At 37.4% G+C, this 12,432-nt stretch overlaps 1 protein-coding gene across 1 annotated transcript in view; it reads right to left on the minus strand.

Annotated features, from left to right (window-relative positions):
- Nucleotides 1-12,432, minus strand: part of LOC104969875 (ATP-binding cassette sub-family C member 4-like) — a 125,903-nt gene that overhangs the window by 39,985 nt on the left and 73,486 nt on the right. Inside the window, 3 exon segments of the mRNA XM_059892175.1 lie at nt 1,748-1,835; nt 11,275-11,381; nt 11,384-11,447. Of these exon segments, the coding sequence (XP_059748158.1) occupies nt 1,748-1,835; nt 11,275-11,381; nt 11,384-11,447 (259 nt within the window).

Consider the following 12,432-nt stretch of genomic DNA (forward strand, 5'->3'; position numbering starts at 1 on the left):
TTCTTTCTTAAGATTGCTTCAGCTTTTAGGCATCTTTTGTGTTTCCATTCAAATTGTAAAATGTTTAGCCCTAATTCTATGAAAAATATCATTGGTAATTTGACAGGGATTGTATTGAAACTGTAGATTCTTTGGGTAGTATAGTCATTTTCACAATATTGATTCTTCAAATCCAAGAACACAATATATCCTTCAATCTGTTTGTATTGTCTTTGGGTTTTTTTTGTCAGTATCTTACAGTTTTCTGAGTACTGGTCTTTGCCTCTTTAGGCAGGTTTATTCTTAGGTATCTTATTCTTTTTGTTGCAATGTTAATGAGATTGTTTCCTAATTTCTCTTTCTGATCTTTTCTTGTCAGTGTATAAGAATGCATGTGCTTACTTTTTAGAAGCAAAAGACTGAGCAAGGTCTTATGAGAAATTCGAAGACTGTCTATGGTTTAGAAGTCTAGAGTTTCTGCCATCAGTAGAATCGATTTGGAAAACAACTGCAAATACACAAAATAATTTGCATTAAATATTCAAACCAACAGGAAGTTAATAGTCAAAAATGTTTCATGCAAGGGTGAAGGAATTCAAAGAAGTGGGGCAAAGGGAAACATGACACAAATGACAGAAAATTCTCCAGAAATGAACCTCTCCATACAAGAGCTCAGCAAATTCTCCAGGGTTCTGTTACCTGCATTCATGCTGTGGCATTAAAAGGACATAATCACCAATAAATGATAATTTCTCACATTCCAGGGCTTCCCTGGTGGCTCAGGCAGTAAGGAATCTGCCTGCAATGTGGGAGACTCAGGTTGGATTCCCTGGGTTGGGAAGATCCCCTGGAGAAGGGAATGGCAATCCTCTCCAGTATTCTTGCCTGGGGAATTCCATGGACAGAGGAGCCTGGCAGGCTACAGTCTATGGCATTGCAAAGAGTCAGACATGACTGCACGAATCTATGCCTTCTTCTCACATTCCAGCTATACAATATACTTTAATAAACACTTTACTATGAAACTTCCTCATTTTATTGGTCTGATCTCATTCACATCTTTCAGTTAATAATGAAAAACTACTATTATCTCCACTTAGTAGATGTTCCCTAAGACCAGAAGAACAAAATGAACACTAGAGGGTGATTAGGGTAATGACATCACTAGATCACTAGTTGGAGAAGGCAATGGCACCCCATTCCAGTACTCTTGCCTGGAAAATCCCATGGACAGAGGAGCCTGGTGGGCTGCAGTCCATGGGGTCGCTAAGAGTCGGACACGACTGACTGACTTCACTTTCACTTCTCACTTTCATGGGCTGGAGAAGGAAATGGCAACCCACTCGAGTGTTCTTGCCTGGAGAATCCCAGGGACGGGGGAGCCTGGTGATCTGCTGGTCTATGGGGTCGCACAGAGTCGGACACAACTGAAGCGACTTAGCAGCAGCAGCAGCAGCAGATCACTAGTAGAATTTGATCCCACAGTTTTAACGTCTAATTTAGTGCTCTGCTAAGGACAAAATAATGTGTCTAGTCATTCAGGGTTTTAACGATAAAGCTAAAATTGAAACATGGCATTATATTGTTGGTTTTCATCATCATCAATTAACAAACATTTTAAGTGCACACGTGTCATCAATGTTCTTCTAGGAGGTAAACAAAGTCAGTTAAACTGTTAAGGTCCTCCTAATTACCTGCAGTGCTCTAAGTGTACACACATGGATACTGATGCTAACAATTAATTACATTTAATATTAATAAGTTATCTCTTCTAAGGCATTCCACAGTTCTTCATCTGTATGTTCATTTAAAGGATCCAGATTGTTCCTCATTGTTCCAGTGAATAAAACAGGTTCCTAAATACACCAAAATGGGGAATGTTATTACCTTAACCTCTTTTCATTGTATCCCAATGCTTACAGAACAGAATTAAAATATAAAATATCAAAATTAACTGTAATTATTAATAATAAATTTGAAAATGTATGTTTAGAAAACATTATCTATAAAATAATTTTCCATGTGCAAAGTGTGCTACAAAATATCCACCAGACTACTCAACATTAATGAAAGAAGAAAGTGTGGAAGAAGCTTTTTATCTAACAAAAAAAACTGAAGAAGAGAAAGGAGGATTTGAGATATATATATATATATATATATTTTTTTTTTTTTAATGCCTTCCTGGGAATATTGGCTTAAGCACACACACAAACTGAGGACAAAATTACTTGAGAAACTTTACATCAAGATCTACATAAACTAGCTGTCAATCCTAGTGTGACTGGGAAATATCAGTAGCATGATTAGTTGAAGTTTGTGACTCAAAGAAAAACCATTATTTACACACTGGCACTGAAGAATAAACTAGGCTCTTTTCTCTACTGGTCAAACAGTCTTCTAGGATATTGAATCTCTCCACTTGTGTGAAAGGAACATCACCACACGTGCAAAGAGAAGTCAGCTCCTGGGGTCTACAGCACCTCTGTCGATGGAGAGATCTCCTCGGATTCTGCATCAACCTGATCCCCACGTTCTCTCACCTGTGTGTCAGGAAGACCTGCCTTATGGAACCTCATTACTAACTACAAGGTCAGGATGACCTGAAACCAATTATGACTTGGGTCATAATAAAATTATTTAAATAACTTTTCCTGTTCTACTTTTGGAGGAACCACAAGTAAATTACCCTCGAAATATATGCTTCCTTCCAAGTTTCAAGAGAGAATGTTGTACAAAAGCTCATGTAGACCATTTACATTTTCTTCTGGAAGGCTCAGTAAGCCAGGCTATAAGAATATGGGCCGCAGAGAAGAGCCCAATTGGCTCCTTTCAGTGAAGGGGGCAGGACAAGGGGAGGCACACGTGTGGGAACAAGAGGACACCTGACTCTTCCACAAGTGCCCGGAACTGCTCGGAATCACCAGCCTCAAAATTCTGCCTGGTCTTGGGGCTAAACTTTCCTCCTCACTCCACAAAAGCCTGAGAAGAAAGATGAAGAAGATAGACATTATTGTCCCTAGTCATGAAGAAGAATGGCACTCAGACAGCCTCCCGTATATTCTTTCAATATTTTCTCTAAGTCTGGTGAGAGAGAAATGAATGCAGAAGACTCAGAGCGTGCCATCAAAAAATGCATATCCCTAAACAAAATCCAAAATTAAAAAGATATTATAAAAGGAGCTTTATTTGCATGTTGATTAAATGGTCAGTATGCCTCCAAGCAGTGAAATCACTGATCATACATTTGGAAATGATTACTAAACTGAAAAATCCAAAGACCCAAATTTAAGGTCTCCTTTAAAACTCTTGAATTTAGGATCAAAGACTAAACAACCATCTGTGCAATGGTAAGAGTTCCTTGTTAGAGGAATAACCATCATTCTACTTCAGATTTTCAAAAAACATTTTTTACTCTTTGTAATTATCAACCCTCAGATTTCAACATGCAGGCAATTTCCCATTCTTCAGCTGTTTCCATGAGGTTAAAACAGATGATGTGGCCATGCAAGGGGAGGCTGCGCCCCAATATTCCTCTTTTCTCCATTTTCACTTCATTTTCCAGATCCTTTCAGCTACTCCCTGAATATAATCTCAGTCGGTGTTCTCTCTGGGAAACATACTTAACTACTTCAGATCCTTAGCACAAAGGATGAACATACATCCTACCTGTTCTATTCCAGGAAACAACTTAGGAAGACCTTTCATTTTTGCTCATTCCTGAATTTTGAACACAAATTGAGGACTACCTTCTTTAAAACACATTATTCATCTTCGAAAGATCCCCCAGGACTGATGGTCTATGTCCCCACTCCCCTGTCTCTGGTTCCTACCCAGGTCTTTGCTGCTATCTCATCTCCTGCAATTCTCATCTGTTCATGTGGGGTCAGCAGGATGGTGGGATGAGCCTGGGAGAGAGAGAGAGGACCCCAGAAGCTCGCTTTGCCCAGGATCACAGGGAGCAGGCAGCCAGAGAAGATGATGTGAGTTCATTATCTGAGTGGCTCACCTGAGTGGGGCAACTCAAAGAAACAGCACTGGGCTCCCTTCTGCAGAGTCTGGTCTCAGCTTCCCAGGTTCCCTAAATCAGGGTGTTCAGACACAAGCATCACTCCTTCCCACTCATTTAGGGGGAAGAGAGATTTAAGTTTTCTGCACTTAGACAAATTAACTTCAAGTAACCAAATCAATAGCCTTTCTTCACCTCTAAGCCAGTAAGACATTGTAAAGACAAAGGGGTCTTGGTTGGAGAGGGTAAGATTTTGAGTATGTTCTCTTGACACTTATTAGCCCATTACACATAAATGAATAAACCCATTTCAAAACCCTGTTGAAAATAAAGCTAAGGGCCTTGCTTGCCAAAAAAAAAAAAAAAAAAAAAAAACTGATGCTGTCCAAATAACGGACAGGGCAGTAGGAGGAGTATCTCCTGGCTTTGCTTCATACTTATTCACTTTGTTATGGTTTGGGGAATCCTTTCGAGTGTGATGGTAGGAAAAATTCAGGAAACTATCTGATGAGAACATCATTCAGTTCAACTAACATTTATTGAAAAAAATAAATTTGGAGTCAGACAATTCTCAGTTCTGATTTTACTGCTCATTAGTTATTAGACTCAGGATAAATTATTAACCTTCTCAAGACTTACTGGAAACTGGGGTTATCCGTACAGGACTGCTCTGAGAATCTGGAGTAACAGTGAAGGTCCTGGTGTGATGCTAACATGGAACAGGAGCCCAGCCCAACAGGGGGACACTGAGGGGTGGTGCTTGTCAAACTGCAGGTGCAACCAATGGATGATGAAATCAACTTTGTGCCTCGTGACCATCATTTTGTCATTTATATGAACTAGAACTGGTATCACAGAAAATATCAGAACACAGAGCAAGAGTAGTGTTATTTGTCAAATTTTTGTTCCTCTGTGTGTGTGTGTGTGTGTGTATTTATGCACACATAGGTACATGAATCATGATACAAATCAGTTGTACATGGACCACACTCAACAGCCACATGAAGTCACAAGCAGAGTAATTTGCTGCACAAGGTCTAGAGCTGGGAATCGCTTTAAATTTGAGTCCTGTTGGTATATTTTGGAAAACAATACCTTGCTGGTTGCAACATTTGCAAATATTTTCTTCCATTCCATTGGCTTTCTTTTCAGTTTTATTTATGGTTTCCTTTGGGCTGCAAATTCTTTTCAGTTTAACTAGGTCCCCTTTATTTTTGCTTTTATTTCCAAGACTTTAGGGGACAGATCCAAGAACATATTGCTGTGATTTATGTCAAAGAGTATTCTATGTTTTCCTCTAGGATCTTGTTTTACAGATCTTTAGGTCTTTCATTTATTTTGGCTTTATTTTTGTCTATGGTATTAGAGAAAGTTCTAATTTAATTCTTTTACACATCAGATCAGATCAACCACTCAGTCGTGTCTGACTCTTTGCGACCCCATGAATTGCAGCACACCAGGCCTCCCTGTCCATCACCAACTCCTGGAGTTCACTGAGACTTACGTCCATCGAGTCAGTGATGCCATCCAGCCATCTCATCCTCTGTCGTCCCCTTCTCCTCCTGTCCCCAATCCCTCCCAGCATCAGGGTCTTCTCCAATGAATCAACTCTTCGAATGAGGTGGCCAAAGTACTGAGTTTCAGCTTTAGTATCATTCCTTCCAAAGAAATCCCAGGGCTGATTTCCTTTAGAATGGACTGGTTGGATCTCCTTGCAGTCCAAGGGACTCTCAAGAGTCTTCTCCAACACCACAGTTCAAAAGCATCATAGTTGTCTGGATTTCCCAGAACTATTTATTGAAGAGACTGTCTTTTATCCATTACATATTCTTACCTCTTTGGTCTTTGATAAATTGCCCATAAATGCATGGGTTTATATCTGGGTTTTATATCCTGTTCCATTAATCTACGTGTCTGGTTTCTGTGACAGTAACATACTTTTTCATTACTGTGTCCCCGTAGTATATTCTGAAGTCAGGGACTGTGATTCCTCTAGCTATGTTCTTCTTTCTCAAGATGGTTTTAGCTATTTGAGGTATTTTCTGTTTCTGTATAAATTAAAAAAAATATTTTTTGTTCTAGTCCTGTGAAAAATGCCATTGGTAATTTGATAGGGATTACACTGAATCTGTAAATTTCCTTGGATACTATGGCCATTTTTAACAATATTGATTCTTTCAATCTAAGAACACAGTATATCTTTCCATCTGTTTGTGTTGTCTTCAATTTCTTTCATCAGCATCTCATAGTTTTTGGACTACAGGTCTTTTGCCTTTTTCGGTAGGTTTATTCCTAGTTATTCCTAGCATTAATTTTTCATGATGGCGAATGAGATTGCTTCCCTAATTTCTCTGATACTTTGATTTTAGTCTATATAAAGGCAAGAGACTTCTGTATATATATCAGCTCATACAGCTCAATATCAAAGACACAAACAATCCAATCAAAAAATGGGCCAAAGACCTAACTAGACATTTCTCCAAAGAAAAATACAGATGGCCAAAAGGCATATGAAAAGATATTCAACAGCACTAATTATTAGAGAAATGCAGATCAAAACTACAATGAGGTATGACTTCACACTGGTCATAATGGCCATCATTAAAAAGTCTACAAATAGTAAATGCTGGAGATGGTGTAAAGAAAAGGGTACCTTCCTACACTGTTGGTGGGAATGTAAACTGGTGCAGCTATTATGGAAAACAATGAGGAGGTTCCTTAAAAAGCAGAAAAAGTTCCCATGTGATCCAACAACTCTAATCCTCAGCATATATCTGGAAAAGATAAAAAACCTTATTGAAAAAGATACACATACCCAAATGTTCACAGCAGAAGTACTTAACAACAGCCAAGATATGCCCATGGATAGATGAATAGATAAAGAAACTGTGGGATATACATACACATGCACACACACAATGGAATTATTATCAGCCATAAAAAAAGAATGAAATAATGCCACTCACAGCAACAAGGATTGGGACCCAGAGGTTGTCAGACTAAGTGAAATAAGTCAGAGAAAGATAAACATCATATGAGATGATTATACATGGAATCTTAAAAAAATTATAAAAATGAACTTATTTAAAACCCAGAAATAGACTCACAGACATAGAAAACAAATAATGGTTACCAAAGAGAAAAGAGATAGGGAGGGATAAATTAGAAATCTGGTAGTAAAAGATACACACTGCTGCTGCTGCTGCTAAGTCGCTTCAGTCGTGTCCAACTCTATGCGACCCCATAGACGGCAGCCCACTAGGCTCCTCTGTCCCTGGTATTCTCCAGCCAAGAATACTGGAGTGGGTTGCCATTTCCTTCTCCAATGCATGAAAGTGAAAAGTGAAAAGTGAAAGTGAATTTGCTCAGTCATGTCCAACTGTTAGCGACTCCATGGACTACCACCTACCAGACTCCTCCCTCCATGGGATTTTCCAGGCAAGAGTATTGGAGTGGGGTGCCATTGCCATCTCCAAAAGATACACACTACTATATACTAAATAGATAAAAAGAATCTACTTATAGAACAGGAAATTCTATGCACTATGTTGCAATAACCTATGATAAAAGAATCCGAAAAAATACATATATATATATATATACACACACACAGATATTATGTATATATACATATATATTTATATAAAATTTTATATATAAAAATACATATAACTGAAACTCTTTGCTATACAATTGAAACACTGTGAATCAACTGTGCTTCAATTTAAAAAAATAAACAGACACACACAAATTGAATCCTGACTCTGTCCCTTACTTGATAAGTGGGATAAGCTCCCCGTGCTTTAGTTTTTAAATCCATTAGGTAAGGATAATAAAAGAATTGTGAGGATTAAGCAGAAAATGGTATGATAAGTGGCTAGACATGTTAGTTATTCCAGAAACGTTAGGAATTATCAGTAATTCATGTAATTTGCCAGGAATTGTAACAAGCACTAGAGAAACAGACATGAGAAATATAGGCTCTGTCCTCAAGGAAAGGAAAGAGTGTGGGGTAGGCTGAGAAGGCCAGGGGTCTTGGTGTATAAGTAAGAAAATATCAGTGTGTACAAGATGGAGGCCAGGATAGAAGCTGGTGGGAGGGGAGCCAGAATTCAAACTACAAAAAAATGCTAGTCTGTCTTCTTGCTTTTGGTGGAAAATGGTAGATACATTTGTTACACTTTTCCCCCAAATTCCTATTGTGTCTTTTGTTTTTAGTTTTCTTTCTTTGCTTTACTATTTATATTTATAAAAACAACTTAGTTTATATTGCAATAATAAATATAATAACCAAGGACTGTGAACACATAAGCAGAAATTAAAAAGTAAATTCACTCCAGAAGGTGTTACTCTTTGTACGTAAGCAGAAATAATACCCAAAGGCTTGTGCCCTGATCCTTAAGAATAATAATAGTTCTTTTTGACTGAGCTTTCCTAAGAACCAGACATGGGCACAAACATTTTCTCACTCAGTTACATCTTCAGAGCAAATCTGTGGCAATGATTACCAGACCCAGTTCAAGGACAAGGACACTGAAATTTGGAAGCCGAGTGAGGTCCTCAAGGCCCCACAGTCATATGAGGCAGAAAGGACATAAAACTATGGGTCATACTGACACTCGGTCTATACTCTTAAACATTCCACCCCTGTCTACCACCTGAATGGTATCCTGGGACATTTTATACGTTGCAAGTTCTCTCCAGATTCTCTCTCTTTGATCAACCAACATTGCACCTTGGAGACAAAGGTATATAAAGTGGAATCTACATGGATACAAAGCTTAGTACTATTTTGTAAGCATGCTCTCTGGAATGTGTACCTAGAGCATACTCAAAGGAAGGGTGGAAACCAACAGGACAGAACCAAAACATGTTTATGCAAAGGTTTGCTTGGTCTTTGCTCAGATGTGCATCCAAACATTATTGGCAGAGCCAAGAATAATCTAATGTTATTTATTTATAGATATTTTATGCACACAAGCATACAACTTTTTCCTATTGAGAAGCATTAAAAATAATGTAGGGCATGTTTCTAAAGCCTTTCATCCAAGGACTTTATAGACATGCCCTTTATTTCTGTTAACTAATCTCATGTGGCCATTTCAGAGATGAGTACCATCAAAACGTAAAACTTAGGGATCTAAACTAATTTATATTCTAGTGTAACCACAAGTCATAAATCTAATAGCCAGAGGAAATTTTTAAATATGGGTCTGAATGTGCTGAAAATTTATTCGCATTTTTCCTGAATGGGGCACCTTCAAATAAAAATTGTTTTAATTGTAGTAAAATACATATAAGATTTACTAGCTTAACCACCTTTAAATGCACAGTTCAGTGATATTAAATACATTCACACTGTTGTACAACCATCACCACCTTACAGATCTCCTTTCATCTTGCAGAACTGAAACTCTGTACCTATTAAACAACAACTCTCCCCTCTTAGCAACTCCTGGCACCCACCATTCTACATCCTGTATCCATGAATTTACTACTCTAGGAACCTCCTGTTAGTAGAATCATACAGTATTTGTCCTTTGTGACTGGTTTATTCCACTTAGTTTAATTTCCTCAAGGTTCATCTGTGTTGTAGCATGTGTCAGAATTTTCTTCTCTTTTAAGGTTGAATAATATTCCACTGTATGTATATGCGTCACACTTTATTGATTCATCTGTCAATGGACTCTTGGGTGCCTCCACCTTTCTGCTGTTAAGAATAATGCTGTTATAACATGCATGTAAATGTCTCTCTTCAAGACCTTTCTTCCATTTCTTTTGGGTTTATAATCTAAAGTAGAATTGCTAGGTAATTCTATCTTTAACTTTTCTGAGCAAACACCAAGTTGATTTCCATAGTGGCTGCACTATTCTACATTCCTATAAACAATGAATAAAGTTTCTACTTTCTCTGCATCTTTGCCAGCACTTGTCATTCTCTTTCTCTCTCTCTTTTCCTTGATAGCAGACATCTTAAGTGTTGTGAGGTGGCTCTTCACTATAGTCTGAAAAGAACATCTTGGTTTCAAAAGTACTTAGAGTAATTCCAGGTATTTTAGAGGCCATGGGTACATAGCAACAGCTGTACCCAAGCCCACGTTCGCCTTCCCTTTGGGTGCCATGTTCTATATGCTTCCTAATAAACAGGCATTTCAGGGCATATTACACCCACATTCCAGGAAGCACAATTGCCTGGCTCATTTTTTCTCATCTCCTCTCTGTTTTTCATCTCAAGAGGCTATTTTTTCTGAGCTTCCTTGGATAGGCAGATGATTATCAAGTATATTTTTAAAAAATTCAAAAAAAATTTTTTTAAATCAGTAAGTCTGTCAAAGCAGAGGGCAGGATAGAAGATGAAGACACAGGATCTAGGTTGCCTTTGGCTATATACCTGGAGGATAGTAATTTCTCAGTAAACATTCACCGAATTGTGTTGAGTGAATTAACCACAAGGAATGACAGGAGTGTCTACTGTGCATATAATCCAGTCTCCAAAACACTCCCTGAAAATTACACTTCTTTAAGACGCAGAAGAAAAGAAAACACAATCAGAGTTCAGGATAAGATGGCCAGTTCAGTGGTCCACCATCACAGCAGTCACATCTGGGTCTAAGGGAAGCACTTCACACTTAGTGACCTATTTTGTCCTCACAACAGCACAAGGGGTTGATACTGTTAGTTATCTTGTAAGACAGAGAAAACTGAGGTACATAGAGACAGAATTCTGAGTCCCCTGCTCCACCTCATTATTCTGTACTGCCTCTCTGGTGAAAATTATTCACTAAAGAATGGATTGTCAAAGTCTCCCCAAAGCATCTATATACACTATAATTCTCAAAGCTCTACAGTTTCACAGAAAGTCCTTCAAGGAGATAATCACCTTTGAAAAGATGTCCTCATTTCCCACAGCAAAATTCCATCTGTAAGACACTTAAAAGTCATGTTTCCCCATAGAATCTGTCTAGCACTAAACAAACCATTTATCCTTTTGTTCTCAGAATTATGTGGTTATCTGTGGATAAAATTGTGGCAACTGAGGAAGACTGAGTCCAGAAATCTATCTCAGTAAGTTAATAAATCACATGTACACAAAACTAATGAATGAACAAAGAAACAAAATATGGTATCTGATAAAAATGTCTGTTGAAAATACCTGATGCTAAAAATGTGCTCTATTGGGAAAAAAAGGATCAACCCTTTCATGCAATTTGAAAAAAAAATCAAATTAAAAGCAATTAAATTGAGATACTTTATAAAAAGAGCATGTAAGAATGCTCTGATATGCATACCTGAGGTGCAACTGACATTATCTTCCTTAAATCATGAAGTCCAATGCTGGTTGTGCTGATCCCATCAATCTTTTTTTTTTTTTTTTTTTTAATGTCACCTTCAGGTCTGACAATCTAAAAAGAGCTACGATGAGGGAACTTTATCCAGCTCCTGTTCTTCCCACAACGCCACGCTGTAAAGAGACCCAGGGCAATTAAGAATTAACAAGATGCAACAGGGAGGAGGGAGGAGGGTTCAGGATGGGGAACACATGTATACCTGTGGCGGATTCATTTTGATATTTGGCAAAACTAATACAATTATGTAAAGTTTAAAAATAAAATAAAATTAAAAAAAAAAAGAAGGGGAAGTGACTATAGCTGAGGGGTAATTAAAAGAGACTTAACCTTTGTCTGCAATGTTTTGATGTGATTAAATAGTTATGAAGCACTTGTAAGTACTATGTAAGAAATGTATTTAAATATTCATGTGTCATTAAAAATTGAGTTATAAAAAAAAAAAAAAAAAGATGCAACAAACCTAGGAGAAACCCTGATTGTTGAAGATTAATTTTCAAAGATCTATTATATATAAAGAGTATCTTATAGTTCTTCAACTATAGTTTCTGCCATTTTGGGCCAGATAATTCATTATTGCAGGGTCAGGAGACTGTCATGTATATTGTATGATGTTTAACAGCAGCCATGAACTCTAGCCACTAGATACCGGATGCAACCCCCAAATTGTGGCAACCAAAAATGGCAGATATTGACAAATGTCCCTAGTGAAGGCCACCATCAACTCAAGCATATATAATAAAAACTAGAGTGATTTTTATACCTTCTTAAAATGTTTTATTTAGATTTCCCTGAAGGAATGCTTAATATGCTGAAAATTGTTTTCTGTGATTATCACATAGTATCCATTATGTGGTATCTTAAAGGGAGAGACATGTATGTATGTGGTGTGCATATACATATGTATATATGTGTGTAACTAACATTTGTAAATAAAACAAGATGACTTAAAAAAAATTGCTGGCAGTGAAAAACCAGTAGTCTCCTAAGTGGTGCATAAGAAGTCAGCTTTTATTATTTTTTTATTTTTTATTTTAATATTATTATTATTATTATTACTTTACAATATTGTATTGGTTTTGCTATACATCAACATGCATC

This window comes from Bos taurus, chromosome 12 (genome assembly GCF_002263795.3).
Source record: "Bos taurus isolate L1 Dominette 01449 registration number 42190680 breed Hereford chromosome 12, ARS-UCD2.0, whole genome shotgun sequence".
Lineage (NCBI taxonomy): Eukaryota > Metazoa > Chordata > Mammalia > Artiodactyla > Bovidae > Bos > Bos taurus.